General features: G+C 50.3%; 5 protein-coding genes across 5 annotated transcripts; 2 read left to right on the forward strand and 3 right to left on the reverse strand.

Moving 5' to 3' along the window:
- Positions 1-527: 527 nt before the first annotated feature.
- Positions 528-3,279, reverse strand: HO133_004636 (uncharacterized protein; the record flags this gene model as incomplete). Its single annotated transcript, XM_037295552.1, has 3 exons — positions 528-1,718; positions 1,771-1,944; positions 2,086-3,279. The coding sequence occupies 3 exons, from the start codon at positions 3,277-3,279 to the stop codon at positions 528-530; spliced, it is 2,559 nt and encodes an 852-aa protein (XP_037157553.1).
- Positions 3,280-4,136: 857 nt separating this feature from the next.
- HO133_004637 (uncharacterized protein) lies at positions 4,137-5,225 on the reverse strand (the record flags this gene model as incomplete). Its single annotated transcript, XM_037295553.1, has 3 exons — positions 4,137-4,478; positions 4,502-4,708; positions 5,070-5,225. 3 exons carry the CDS (start codon positions 5,223-5,225, stop codon positions 4,137-4,139), a joined length of 705 nt encoding a protein of 234 aa, XP_037157554.1.
- Positions 5,226-5,589: 364 nt separating this feature from the next.
- On the reverse strand, positions 5,590-8,204 carry HO133_004638 (uncharacterized protein; the record flags this gene model as incomplete). The annotated part of the gene is made up of 3 exons (XM_037295554.1): positions 5,590-7,584; positions 7,635-7,999; positions 8,054-8,204. 3 exons carry the CDS (start codon positions 8,202-8,204, stop codon positions 5,590-5,592), a joined length of 2,511 nt encoding a protein of 836 aa, XP_037157555.1.
- Positions 8,205-9,917: 1,713 nt separating this feature from the next.
- HO133_004639 (uncharacterized protein) lies at positions 9,918-11,039 on the forward strand (the record flags this gene model as incomplete). Its single annotated transcript, XM_037295555.1, has 2 exons — positions 9,918-9,949; positions 10,049-11,039. 2 exons carry the CDS (start codon positions 9,918-9,920, stop codon positions 11,037-11,039), a joined length of 1,023 nt encoding a protein of 340 aa, XP_037157556.1.
- Positions 11,040-12,202: 1,163 nt separating this feature from the next.
- HO133_004640 (uncharacterized protein) lies at positions 12,203-14,853 on the forward strand (the record flags this gene model as incomplete). The annotated part of the gene is made up of 4 exons (XM_037295556.1): positions 12,203-12,456; positions 12,509-12,808; positions 12,857-13,159; positions 13,581-14,853. 4 exons carry the CDS (start codon positions 12,203-12,205, stop codon positions 14,851-14,853), a joined length of 2,130 nt encoding a protein of 709 aa, XP_037157557.1.
- Between the last annotated feature and the right edge of the window lie 244 nt (positions 14,854-15,097).

Below are 15,097 nucleotides of genomic sequence, written 5' to 3' on the forward strand. Positions count from 1 at the left end.
GGTTGTTGTGAGGTTCAATCGGCAAAGCTTTGTGTCGCTTACTTGTACGGAGGTCTAAATTTTGAGTTTCGGGAAGCACGGACTATTACGATGGCAGTTTTATTTCCTGCCAGCTCACAATCTGCTTGATGATTATCATCCATTCGAGGAGCCCATCAGTATTACCGTACATTGAGACCATTAAACTTATAACCCTCAGGAATCAGGATACGTGTTATCTTCATCAATATTGCGAGGCGGAGTATGCACTGTGCAGCTCATCTCCGGCAGTGTACAGGCAGGCTGTCAGAACGAGTGGCCCAGGAAAAATGGTAATGGATGTGTAGGTGCAGTCTTAAGGAGGCGTCTTGTGGACAGCAGACCTCTTCTGCTCTTTTCCTCGTTTCACTATCTATGGAAGTTTCGAGAAGACACACCTGCCGCAGCGCATTGAGTACGCCAAATCATCGACAATTCTAAAGTATATTGTGGTCGAGCGTGAGGCTCTTCGGATAATCGCGGGTCTTCCTCCTTCCCACCGCTACTGTTTATAGCCGACTTGTCCTCTTCCGACCAAGCTCGCTGTACATACTCTCTATCGGACTCTTCATTTCGAAATCTGTCTGCCGCGAATAGCTCCGTTTGTGCGCGTGCTTTGGCACACCATTTCTGCTTTCAATGTATAAGTGCTCCCGCTCACTGTCGTGCATGATACGCCAAATTGCCCTGAACTGCTCTTTCTCTAGGCTACCTCCACAGCTACCGTCGACCACCGCGCTAGGTGGCGAATTGACGGATAGAGGGAACATATTCTGCGGTTCCATGAAATCCGTGATATGACTGCCGCTGATAACGAAATATACCAAGCAGAAGACGTTGGCGACAAAGACGACGACAAGCACAATATAGAACATACCCTGCCAGGTTTGATCTCCGCCAGATTGGTACTCTTGTGTCTTGAGCGTGGCGTTGAAAGCTTGATACTGCGGACCCGTCAGGATATTATCCGGTGCCGTGTAGTTCCAGTAGTGGATGAAAGGTGCACCTTGGGAAGAGAGAATAAGCGTACAGCCCGCTAGCACGGCGAGCGCTTCAGAGATCGATGGAAGATCGGGGTCGAGCGCGCTCGTCGTGGGTATGAGCTGGGTGAGGAGCCGAGAGATGGCACCGTTTCCGTCGGTGATACCAGCATTTAAGCTCAACCCGAAGCCCCATTCCGAGGCGACATTGACCCAGTCTTTCTCCCAGAAGCCGTTGGGAGCTTTTGGTTCCGATTTACTGTATGCAAGGGGGAGATCGCCACAGTGCGAAGTTAAGGATCCTCCACTCATGCTGGCATTGTATTCCGTGAAGCAATCTGGTGACTGTGCCACACGCATCGAGCACATTGTATATGTGCCGGTTGCAGAAGTAGCGAGCAGATAAATTGATTCGTGACCATAGACACTTGAGACATTGAGGACAGTGTTGTTTAATTTCGGAAAATTGGAGAAGATCGGATGAGTCTGGATGTCGTCGAACTCAAAAAGATCGTCCACAGCTGTGTGAACCAGCGAGCTGGGAGTCGTGAGGTTATAATCAGTAGTCCAACTAGTCACGTTCGGGCTGCTACCATTGAGGTGTGCTGATGGCCACTCAGTAAAAACCATTGGAGCCATATCTTCGCTTGATACATCTGCGCAAAGAACATTGACAACAGGCGATGGAACCGAAGCCTGAACGGAATACGTGCCGAGCCCCTTGTAACAAATCAGATCAGAGAAGGGACTTCCTCCTCGGGTTTCAACTTACGTTGAGGTCCGATGGCTGTAGAATGCCATTGAGTGGATCCATCGCCGCTGCGACAACGCCAGCATGCGGCATTACCATAGTGACATTGTTTACGATTCTCCCGTAACGCTCCGAAAGAAGACTCATGTCCTGTAGATGTGTCCAGCTTCCTTTCAGAGTCGTATTGTCATAGAGCTACGCAGGACTTGGAGTTAGCACGTCTGTTTCAATGCATGAATTGAAATGATGAGATAGCTCTGGCGTGTGAAAACGAGCCTTCGCTCCCAGAACACTTCTTGCGATCTAAGCGTCGGTGCCAGTGAAGAGAACACGTACCATGCCCACTGGATCTGGCCGGTTTTTCATGTTGGCCGAGGTGTTCCCCGAGCTGATGTTATCCACCCAAGTTGTCAAGTATTGCATATAATTATGGAATGCTTGGCCCGCATGCTCTATTTGGATGCAAGTTTCGCCGTAAGCTTCAGGGTCCGTTGCCTGTTGAATCGGCGTATTGCACTTGTCCTCGATATAGTATTTGTTCGCAAATGACGTTGAGACTTTGCCATACATTAATCGATTTTCAGTCTGGCCAAACTTTAGTACTGGTGTCACTAGAGCGTCTGATGCTGTCGTATAGATCATTGCCATCAAAGCCACTAGCAGAGCAAAAACGCCTAATCTTGTAGCACCGGCGTACCGTACAGATCCCCAATGGCTGATCATCGTCCCAGGCTGCATGACCCATGATCTCATGGACATCTCTGCAATCGTGACGCCTTTTGGTTGAAAGAGCGCTCTTTTACTCAGGGCTTGCCCAATGAAAGCGACAAACACTGTGACGAAAGACAACTCAATCGTTTTCGCGAAAGCCGCAAACAGAGTAGATGCAGTTGTAAAAGGCAATCCGCCGGTTTTTGAGACAGTATGCCCATATCGTGGTCTTATGATCGCAATCGAGAGCCACAAACCCGAGAACACTGTTGAGTAAATTGACAGTATCAAAATCGAGACTGCCAACCAACTGCCGCGGCGGCTCTCCGGACGTTTCTTCAGTCTGCATTCGAAGTCCCCTTCGGAGCGAGGAAAGGCGTTATAGAGCGGTTCGTGATCTGAACTTGCCGTGAACGCTTGGTGCGATGAAAGGTTGGAGTCACTGTGGAGGTTTTCATCTTGCTCATCGTCACGGCGATCCTCCCCTGGTCGATATGCCGACATTGGTGAGAGCAGGTCAGCGGATCCAGGATTTATCGAGCTGCTTTTGCTTTCAACAGGTTTCCCAGTGATCGACACTCGTTTCTGCTCGTTGAGACTCGAAATGCCCAGCCCATGGCCGTCTTGCTGTGGTACGCCGGCTCTATGGTCTGAGGCATCTTCGTCAGCGACCGAGGTCGCTCGTGGATGACCGTGACGATGAAAAGGTGGCGAGGATGGAGAAGTCACTAGTGTAGAGTTGGAGTTGAGAGAGTAGTCCGACAGATGTGAGCTGGGTTGTCGAAGGAGGCCATCAGTTTGTTCGGAACCGTGCTCCATGATCAGAAGACGTTCATCAATACAGGGCAATGGCAAGAGCGATGGCAAGAAGGATTGCAAGAGGGATGACGTTGTTGTTTAGAGGACAAGGGATCTGAAGGATCATGCAATACATAAATGAACGACCAAGAAAATCAGAGAAGTGGTGCTTGGTGTAGGTCGCCAGATGCATCAAGCCTTTTCCTCGGGAAAAAGGAGATCTAGATAATCTTGAGACAAACAAACGGAAGACCCGAGACAGTACCATAAACAGCCCGGCACATCATGTAAGTGCATCGTGGCTGCACAAGCTTAGGTGCCTTTTGCACACTCCAACGTCACAGTCCATTTAGTTGCTGATGTTGCATGGTGCATTCTATGACGAAGATCACGGAGGCGTACGTCTAGACCCCTCGCAATCAGTGTTGATGCAGGCGCAGCATTGACCTGGGTTGGCTCATGCAAGCCACCGGCGAGGAGGCCCAATTGGGCCTGAGGCAGCGCTCTGTGTGAGCCTCGTGTTCCACATCACTTATGCAGTAAGCATGCATACCTTTCTTTACTTTGTCTTCGATACTACTTTACTTTACAGCACCAGCAATTTTTCATTGGCTGACCTTCGATGTCTCAAGCGCGTTCCCGAGCGCCCGACTTCCCGAGGCATGCGCCGCTTCTAAAAATGGCACTCTTCTTCCTGTTGAAGGGATCGTCGTGCGTGTTTTGTATACATTAGATAATACATCGAAGAAGACTCAGTTGTTTATGCCATACTTTGTCTCTCTATTTGTGTAGGTCAATAACGTGGATAGAAGTAACGTAATGTAAGAGCCTTTGACAGTCACTTTGAGATTCAATGACAAGCCGAACCAACCAAGGCTTCAAGCGCTTCCCATATCCTCCACAGCATCCGGCCTGTCCCAAACTTGCTTTTCGAGCCTTTGGACTCTCTGCAGCAGGTCTCTTACTCTCCTTTCATTCCGTATCCTTGATTGTTCCTGTAGCTCGAATGTCTCCCCGAGTTTCTCCATCATAAAATTTCTCAAAGGCGACTTGACCCCGCGCCGGTAGTCATAGACCACAATGTCCTCAACACATCTTGCCGCTGGGCGCTGATATCGCTCGGAGAGTATCAGCACATCCAGGATAAAAGAGTCTGTCGTAGCTGTGGGAGCTGCTCGAAGTTTGTGGTAAACTGATATCCGGTCTGGCCAGGCCATGGGCTGTTAAGGAGTCAGGGACCCACCGTCGGTAACGTCGTTCTTTTGGAGTATTCATGTACAAACTTGTAATCCGTCTTCATACTTCGTAGTATTAGTCCGTCACCCTTTGGTGTCCAAAGCTCAGACCATTCCTTCTTGTGCTTTGGATCTATGTGATTGGCAAAATTCTGAGCCCAGTTGATGCGAGCCGATTCAGCATATCGAACGTATGTGACGTTGTTCACGTGGCCCTGAAGATCGTGTCAGGGAGAAACATGAGTCACTGCGAGCGTGTCTTCGTACCCTTCCCTGGCGTTAAGTTCCATGGTTTATTGAGAAACGTAGATCAGAAGGACAAGATAGTTTGCATGGTCTTAGAGAAACTCAGACTTGGAGACACAGGCACATCAGAATTGGACCTGGCATGAGTGCAGCACGATACATAGCACAGTGTGTAGCAGGCACAAAAACAGCGCACCGTACCTCTTGACGAGAAATGAGAATTACAACTCACCATTACGTCCTAAACCAAACCCCACCCGTCGAGTCAGCCAAGATCCCACCCATCACTCTCCTCGCCTCTCGTGACCCGAGGGCCTAGAAGACACTCACCATTTCCCCCCAAACCACCTCCCTTCCCTCACATCCCGCCCTGCCCCTCCCCGTAAGAAACCCTTCGGAGCCCGCGAGCAACTGCCGCCAATCTCTCGCCACAATCCTTGTTATATTCCCCACTTCGTCAATCTGCTCTTGGTTGAGGCCAAACATGATGCATTTCCCGATGCGTTGCTTGAGATCTGACAGCCAGCGGGCTGGGAGGGCGGCTGTTACAGGAGCTTTAGGAGAGGCAGTGGAGGTAGATGAGAGGCGACATGGTGAACATGTTGCAAGGCAGAAGGACGTGGAGAGCGGTCTAATGCAAAGCGGGCGTATTTGTGGGTGAGGCATTGTATGAACGATGGTGGAAGAATTCTTGGAGGCAAGGCTATTAAATCTTGTGCCATTTTTGTAACAGTGTCCATGCTTATGCTGACTATTTTTACAGCTTCTAGACCAATATGAGAAGCAGAACGCCTCGCTATCAAATACATAATTCTTCCCTCAATCACGCCAGATCTCTCGCAAACCCCTACTATTCAAACTCAACGGTCTTCCCACCCTTTGCTTCTCTCGCTTGCTTCGCCTGTGCTCGCTCTGCTCTTCTTCTCCGCCGATTATTTGCATAGTCTGCGCTGGCTTCGGTGGTGTTGCCATCGTATGTTCCCGGGCTACCTATGCTAGCCGCCCGGGGAGGCCGTAGATTCGATGAGCTCTCAGGTATTGGCGGAGGTGCAGGCACGTTCATGGAGGTCTTCTGCTTCTGTGCTTGAGCCCTGGCTGCCGCCAGTCTCTCGGATTCGATCCTCATGGCCTCAGCTTGCTGTCGCTCCTGAAATTGGTTCCGTCTGAAACGGTCTGCACTGCCGTCCGTACCACTGAGGGAGCTGGCGCTGTCTCCTCTACGCCTACCAGATCGCTCTTGGGAACGTCGTCGCGCTTCTCGTGCTTCACGCTCTGCGGCCGCTTCTGCCTCCGGCAGTCGTCGGAGGGTAACATGACGGCCATGGTCGTGCATCTTAACCTTGACGCTGACAGGCCGCGAGGCCACGCCGGGTGTGCCTCCACCGGCTGACTGACGACGGTCTCGTCGATCTCGGCGACTAGACGACGCTTCTGGAGCTTCTGCAGCAGCCAGACCGGTTGCTCCTCCTGCTATACCTGCAGCAGCAGCGTTACGACCGGCATTGTGCCGCCAATGATTTCTACCATCTTCGCCGATGTATACTTCGGAGCCAGAAGAATCAGCATGAAAAATACCGTGCGGATCGGGTGGTATTGGTGGCATAGCGACCTGTCCATTACGGGGTATGCCACCTAAAGGCAACTCTTCGTTGCGGTTCCTATCGCGCTCGTGGGTAGCTACGGCAGCCCCAGCAGCGCCTGCAGGGTATGCACCTGCTGGAGTTGGTGGAATTCCACTACCGTGATTGGGACGGTTAATGCCAGTCAATGACGTAGTATCGCTGCTAATGCTTGATGAACCAGGTCGGTGGTGGCGAGTAGGACGGCCGTCGCCTGTAAGGTGTCCACCGTGGACTCGAGCTTCTTGTTCTTCCGCAAGCTGCTGATCTTGGTTGCGTTCTCGTCTTCTGTTGAAAATGCTCCGTGCCAAACCTAACACGCCAAGGGTTGCAATGCCATCTCGTAAGCCATGTCCTCTTCGAGGTTCGCCGCTGGCGCTTCCATAATTAGAGTAGGTCAAATCACTTGGGCGGCGATTGGGAGATCGTTGGCCGATAGGGAGAGGTTGATTGGGAGGTCGTTGTCCGTGAGGAAAGGGTTCATTGAGAGGATGCTGGCCGTCAGGGAAAGGTTGATTGAGAGGGTGCCGATTCTCTGGTAGGGGCTGATTGAGAGGGATCGGCCCGCCAGGAGGTAGTCGACCTTCACCATGTCTACCTTCATTGATTGCGGTAGCTCCTCCGAGAGGTGGACCGTACTCTCCAACATCACTATCTCGATCCCGATACCTCCGATCAAAATATCTCGCAACCAATCCCGCTGCTCCAATTGGGGCGGCGATCCTTAATAACCTGTCTTCCCATACACCATCTCCCTCATGATCTCTGCTGTAGTCGGAGTATTTTTCGTCCTCAACGTAGGAGCTCGAATGCCTTCCATGTCCAACCACTTCGGGGCCACCACCACGACCAACGCCAGGTGCGCCGACAGGATCAATTCGGCTTTTTGATCTTCGACGCCGGAATCGGTCGGCGAGTGCGTACAGGCCTACGCCGGCTATTGCGCCTTTGACTAGGTTCCCTGTCCGACCTCCTGTGCGCCCTTCATTTCGCCCAGGTCGTCGGTCTTCTACCACGCTTCCTGTACCATAGCTGTATCGACTGTCGTAGTCATTTCCACCTCGTCTTTCTCGCAGATGCGTCAAGATGAAATAAGTGCCAAGAAGCACAAAGACGGCTAATGCATATAGTACAAACAGTGCAAGAGGAGACCCGTAAAGCGTAAGTCCTAAAGGTATCTGTGCGAGCCCTAGAAGAGCGATCAAGCGACCAATCCAGTGGTGGAACTACTTTTGTAAGTCGAGAATATAGAGATTTGTACTGTTGCAAAACGTACCATAACCTTCAATGGCTCATATAATCTCCTCTTCATCTTCTCTCTACGGTGAACCCACCAACCCCCAATGAATTGGAAGAGAACCAAAACGTATATTGCCAACCCAATTCCATGGTGAGGATTCGTCAAGCTTCTTGAGGGTCCTACGGCAAACCATCCCAAAACAAATATTACCGTCGTTAGAAGGAGTGTCAAAATCTGTAGCCATATATGGAACCTCAACGCCCATCTAGGGTTTCGGCCGTAGAACCGTACTATCAGAATAGCAGCAGGGACAATAGCGAGGAATGTGATTGCCGCAATGATTCCGTGGGCTCTGATAAGGTCATGGTAATGAGGTTGTTGTGCGAAACGATTTCCCATGCCTGTGAAATGTCAGATTCCTATTCACGTGGGACTGGAATGTGCACGTGGCATACCGTTGTACCGCATTGTTGCGAAGTTTAATCCCACAAGGTTCGGTAGCAGGAACGTGTTCTTTGTAGTGTCCCATGTTCCATCCCCTACTGTCATTGAATTTGAAGAGTAAGAGCTGCTGCCCGCCGGGGCCAGCGTTGGGGACGGCGACATGACGAATGTACCCTACAAGGTGCCACGGTGAACTCCTGACTGGTATGGAGATTGTGATGGAGATATTTAGATCCCCTTCCTCTGTGAACCTCCCATGCGACAGCTCTACTTCTTATTTCGATTGTGGATGCAAAGACCAGGAAGTAGTGCAATTCGAAGGAGCGTCAATGGCGGTCAAGTACAAATCCAAGGCTTTCTGAGATGATGAGAGCTCGCAATCATTAGATCGCCAGTACCCTGAGCACTGTTCATGAGATGCCTTGTAATTGAGAGAAAAGTTGGCCAGAGATATCTTGCCTAGCACCCTAGCAACCGTTGTCCCGAGGTCCCCTCAACCTTGCCAAGACCAAGCTCCCACTATCGATAAGCCGTTCATACATTCGCCTACTCTAGGTTACTCGATCGATAATCTTGTCGAATGATGTATAGTAATGTACTTCACAGACTCCACAGCTACCTCTACTATTCACTGTGCTGAGATGTATGAGCTGTAGATTCGACTGCGGCCCAAGTCTGCTACTGCCGGCGGGTGTACAGTTCCCTCTGGTGCCTCAATAGAATAGCATCCACTTGTTGAAAGTCCCAGAGCGGAGCTTTATTGGCTATTGGACTGCTACATGACAGCTAACCCAGTCACGCTGGAATTCAATCCGACAAAGCTGAATTGCGGGTTCCAGACCTTACTCGATGGGCAAGTCAATCGGCCAACAATCAAGCTACGAATCCTACACGTTAAAAGGTAAGCTCCGCGCGTTTTCCTCGCAGATCCGATTGGCAATACCTGCTACTTCAGGCAACAAGGGGCTTTGATTTCAAAGTGGCTTGCAATGAGCCGGTCATGCCTGCAAATGCATGATACTGGCAAGTCATTGATTCATGGTCGTATTCCACCCGTGTCTACTCCGTACTTCGTACGGGCAGCGAGGTAGTCCGAATACCAGATTCAAGCAATTGTAGCTTAGTGAAGTCCATGAATCCTACTTTTGATGGATCGAGGGAAGGATGTTGAGACCGAGACCGAGGTCGAGAGAAGCATTCCAAACTTGTGAATTATATTGATTTGTTGAGTACCCTCGTACTCTACCTTGGTCCCCTTGAAAGTCTGTAAGTACGGCAACCCATTTGGACCAGAGGGTCAACCAACAAGTTTTGATTTTTGAATTTTCGCAAAACGATAATTCGTCTATTATTCTATCACAACGTATAAGACTATTTCGCGAGAGCGAGGCTAGAGCTAGAGTAGATATTTACACTAAATATTTATTACTAAGCAGTCTCTACTCTTAGCGTATACTATTAATTATAAGTATCACGCTTGTTAATAGCTATAACTATCTTATCTACTATCATTTATCATATAAAATATACGCTATAGAGATATACGCCACAGTTTATACTCCTTAGAATTCAAAGCAATACCTTATTATAATGTGGAAGGCCTACACTGGTCCAAATGGGTTGCCGTAGTACGGTAGGCGATGGAGCCTCGGGCCGCGTCATCACTAGCGCTTAGATTGGTTGGTCGATCATTAGTACCTACCTTAAGGTACACCTACCTTACCTACCTTACACTTGCCGGTCGTAGCCCCTTGCAAACGTGACAGTCGGATCTTTCATCATGCGACCTCCCCATGCTCTTTTCTCGCATGAGCACCTTCCTAACATCCTTACGCTCTTCATCGCTCTCTTAGCATGAGGTGAAGCCCTTCGACTATGGCCCATTCGCAATCACTTAGCAATGATTCGTGGCTTCATTTCATCACCTCTAACCCGAGACGCGGTTGTAAATATCTTGGCTTCTGCGCATGTCTGGCCTTCATATTTCTGTCCTTGACCTGGTTGAGGGATGATGAAAGGCCAATTGACAAGCCATTATTGACGTCTACAAAACCTCCCGCAAATATTCCCTTTAAGGAAGCCCCTGTCTCATCGCCAGACTCGGAACCCGGTCTCGAAGACGCTGGACCGATCCCCAACAACTTAACAGTTGCATTCCCTCCTCTGCCACCGGCTGATGATGAAGAATACGTCTCGCTATGTCTCGCCATCAAAGACCAACCTGGTGACCTTGATGAGTTCTTAGCCCACTACTACTACCACCATGGTATCCGCCGCTTTTATGTCATGGATGATGGCAGCGATCCTCCCCTCTCCTACACCCCTAATTTCGGCATTCCTCCCTTCGCCGTCCCTCGCTCCGCTGTTACATTCACATACATTCCGCGTGTCCCTGACCGCCCTCAGCCTTTCCAGCACACAATATACGCAGATTACTGCATCAAGAACTTCGGCGAACGCCACACGTGGATGGGCTTCTTCGATGCCGACGAATTCCTCGAGATGCGGCGTGCAACTACCTTAGTGGACTGGTTACACCAATGGGAGAAGAATGAGACAGTCGGCGCGCTGTCTGTCAATTGGATCACTCATAACTCTGGAGGTCAGCAAAAACGACCGCAAAGCGACACTCGTAAGGGTTTCCGACGTTGCGTGGTCGACGGTCCAGATGGAAGAAACGCTGATAAGGAGAATTCTCATGTCAAGAGTTTTGCAAAGACAGCCCTCTTCGACGGCGTGAATAGTGTGCATAACATGAGAACTGCTTACGGGACTGTGTCGGTTGGCGAGACGGGTGATGAGTGCATGATCAAGAGGTTCCCTATCACACATGATATGTGGGCACTCCATCATTACTCTGTGAAATCCCGTGAGCAATTTCTCGAAAAGCAGCAGCGAGGCAGTCCGAACAATCACCACGCCGCAGGGGAGTTTTGGGATAGGATCGAGGACGCAGATGATTACGAATGTCCGGAATTAGCATCTTATGTGCCCTGAAGTCGATGACTCGTGAAGGACTAATGACCACACGTTTCGGCGCAAAATTAAGAGCGATATCTACGGGTTATCCAAATTATCACGAGTGTGAATCTCCTGGCTTGAGGAGGGCCATCGTCAAGGAGCGTTGGGTTCAAATGATCCCTATGGCAAGATCCGCTCCAGCAGCTTCCTTTTTGTATGGACAAACATGGAAGAGAACAAGCTAGTAATCATCCGGGTTAGGGGAGGAATCTTTACTGGCCCAGGACAGCAGCGTGTTTTGGACATCATATCCCGGTGAAGCTCGACGGAGATGGATGTAATCGCCGGATAAAAGGACTGCGTGTGACATGGGGAGTTGAGGACGCTTAATGATTGTTCGCTGGGTATGCGGATTCAGAAAAGCTAAAGTGATGCTAAAGATGTCTGGATCCCTGTGAGAGTGGAGGTCTGTGGTCTACAGAGCCACCAGGAGCGTTTGGTAGAGTGGGGCACCGTGGCGAACTGAAGATCTATCCATATGATAGGAATGACTGATCTTGTCAACACGAACTTGATATTAGGATTTGTCATCTTACAGCGAGATCAATACATCGGTTGTCTCCGATTGTCAATCCTACTGCTCTTACAAAACCGCTGTTTTCGCTTCTGTTCTTGAAGATTGGGGACCATGCATGTATTTGATATTTGACTCTGACCCACACTTTGTTTCATTCGCCACTGCGCGTGATCCGGCATCGTTGAGAGTGTACTGGAGCTGGCCACATCCGATGTTGAAAAGTCTGTGGTTTACAACGTATCTAGGTAGACTAGTGGGGTTCTTAGGAATGGTGGGGATATGGGATATGCCAAGTTTTTAACCCCGGCGAAACTAATTGCCCGTTTTTAGGCGCCCTGTTCAACTTTACCAGCGAATAGTGGGACCACGATTAGGAGTTAGGTCTGATCCTGCATGTAAGCTGCATATCATTCTGCTCCTCTCACTGGCCACAGCACTCGCACTATGATCTCTCGGCGGCTACGGTGTTCTGCTCAACATCTCACGGGCGATTACCTCCTGTCCTCCTCAATCTCTGTTCCCATAACGCCATTTCAGCGACAGTGATAGAGACCTTAGCCAGCGGAGACTGGCGACAGCAGGGGTGCTATTCTAGAGGCATCTGTGAACATCCTCCGCAACCATGAGAGTTCCATCCTTTCTCTCCTCCATCCCACGGCAATGGCGCACACCAAAACTCGTCGTCGGCCTCTTCGTCTTCGAAATCCCCTTGACCATCGCTGCGCTTGCGCTATTTGGTATTGCCCAACCAGATCTATACCGCACCCGGTTTTGGCAAGAAGGAGCCGATCATGGATGGAATAGCAATCCCAATCAACTCATATACGCCATTGCAAACTACAGACCCATCAAGGCGCCTTTGCCATGGAGACAATTGTTTGCATGCTCTAACCATGAAACCTGAAGCCTACCGGCTAACATGATCCAGCACCACCAACTACAACGTAGTGATCTCCGTCCTTTCCGTCTTCATCCTCCTTTGCAAAGGGATCATGTTCATCACATCGGTCTTCCACCCTTTGGTATCCCTCCTGGCCCACGCTGCACTCGTCATCCTCTTTGCTATTAGCATCCACAACCAAGCAGGACCTGACATGAGCGATCCGGCGCATCCTCAACCAGGGGCTCCTTGGTACATTACCAGGAAGTGTGGGCCACCTGTCAGCTCAGATCTCATCGGATATTGCAAGCAGGCCAAGGCTGCCTTTGCCGTGACAATCCTTATGGTGTGAGTAGGACCCTGCCAGTCCGAGTCCACTTGTTCTAATTGCCTCAGCGCGCTATTCACGACCCAAATGATTCTCACCTTAATCACCCTCTGGTCTAGCAGACAATCCCGATCAGCCCACGGCTCTAGAACCTCGGATAAAGAGTCGGCTCAAGCGCCGTGGGAGATGATGGAGGCGCGAAGGACGCCTGGGACCGCGGGAGGTCTGAAGAGCCCCACTACTCCGAGAACCACGGCCTTTAATACCTTGTCTGGCAATGGGAAGGCTCCCGTAAGGCAAGGGAACCAAGGGATACCCCTAAGACACCATATCGGCATGGGCGAAGAGACGTATCAAGGTCCCAGTAGGAGGTAGATAGGATATTGGGTTTTATTTGGGTTCGACGTCAGGCCCCGAAGGCCTTAAGGGTTTGCGGTTGGTAACTGGGCGTTCGGTTTGTAGGTTGATGCCCATGTATGGGAATTTAAGTGTCTGAATGATTGCTTTCCAAATCATCGTTGTGGACATAAACAGTCAAAGTGAGCGGAATGCATCCTGACTCACAAAATCCAAACCAACATAGATTTATGACCAAATGAGTGGTGGTTGCTGATTTATCTGCGGCTACCCGACCTTTATGCCAATCACGTAGTCTGTGTGCAGATTAATTACTTCGAAAGAAGCTGAGCAAGGCCTGCGCTAGTACTTTATCTTTGTTTCTGTACACCGCCGAACTCATTCCTTGTTCGTAATCACTGCAAACCTCCAGTCCTGAATAGTATGCTTGGACAGACATACGGGTCTGCAGATTGTGATGACGGGCACCATGATCAATCTCTTGTTCAAGTATGCCTCGATATCGGCAGCAGTTTTCGTCGGTCTTTACGCTGGTCTTCTAGGACTTCTCACCACGTCTTCCTTCCAAGCCCATGTAGTCTATCTCCATAAAATCCAGATGACCTGGTTCAAAGATCTCGACGTCCCTGAAACTTTTGGCTTTCTACGCAGCCAGACCACCCCGTTTTCGATACAGTCTTCCACTGGCGGAACGCTGTACGCCTGGCATGTTCTGCCCATCGAGTTGTATCGTCAGCACGAGTCCGCTCTGGTGGCGGAACCCTCTGGCTTCGCCTCGGATATCACATCCCGCCTTGCTTTCAAGTTACTGCGCGATGACCATGATGCTCGATTGATCATTCACATGCACGGAGCCGGAGGTACTGTCGGGTCAGGCTACAGAGTCCCCAATTATCGCGCGCTGTCGGCGGGGCAGCCCAAAACGATTCACGTCTTGACATTCGACTATCGAGGTTTTGGACGCAGTCGCGGCACGCCATCCGAGCGTGGACTTTGCCTTGATGCTATCGCGGTGGTCGACTGGGCGACAAATGTAGCCGGCATTCCACCGTCCCGGATCCTCATCTTTAGCCAATCTCTAGGCACTGCTGTGAGCCTTGCTGTTTCCAAGCACTTTGCCTTGCAATCTCCCCCCGTAATGTTTGCAGGCTCCATCCTAGTCGCACCGTTTGTCGACATGGCGACGCTCGTGGCAACGTATCGTATTGCAGGCTTCATCCCCATTCTGTCACCGCTGACAAGGTTTCCGCTGTTGTTCAACTACCTCAGCACCTTCATACAGGACAAATGGTTGAGCAAGCACCGTATTGCAGAATATATACGGGCCAGTGAAGCTAATGGACAGAAATATCGGCTGACTCTGATCCATGCCGAGGATGATCATGATATCCCGTGGAGTCACACCAAAGTGGTCTTCTGGCACGCCGTCAATGCTACGTTGCCCCGAGGGATCACCTACGACCAACTTGATGGTGTGAAAAAGAAGTCAAAATCGGATCTGGGCGCTGCAGGGTCAATTATGGAATGGCGAACGAAGAACGGCGTCATCAGAGAGGAGATATTAAAGACGGGCCTACACGATGTTGTCATGGGCAGCCCGGTAGTCACCATGGCCGTCATGCGTATCTTTGAAGAAAGGAGATCACAAGTAACAAGTAACAACGCAATCTATAAAGAAAGGAATCTTCCTCTATATGACAGATCTTGACGTGTTCGGGAGTATCCACCAGTCACAGTAGGCAGCTTCTACGCGTAGAGCGCCTCTCCATAAAACGTACAGCCATAGTCTATGCTGCGTACAGCCCCAAGTCTACTAGACGTACAGGCCTTGCGTACACCCGGGTTGCGGCCGAAAGTCTTCTTGTCTAGATACTCGGTCATCGGGATGACTACTGCAGAGCTCGTGTGTCACCTTGTGATTTTCGCTGTGACCGTCCAAGTGTAGCTGTAGC

The sequence above is a fragment of the Letharia lupina genome, assembly GCF_014066315.1.
Source record: "Letharia lupina isolate WasteWater1 chromosome Unknown contig_2, whole genome shotgun sequence".
Lineage (NCBI taxonomy): Eukaryota > Fungi > Ascomycota > Lecanoromycetes > Lecanorales > Parmeliaceae > Letharia > Letharia lupina.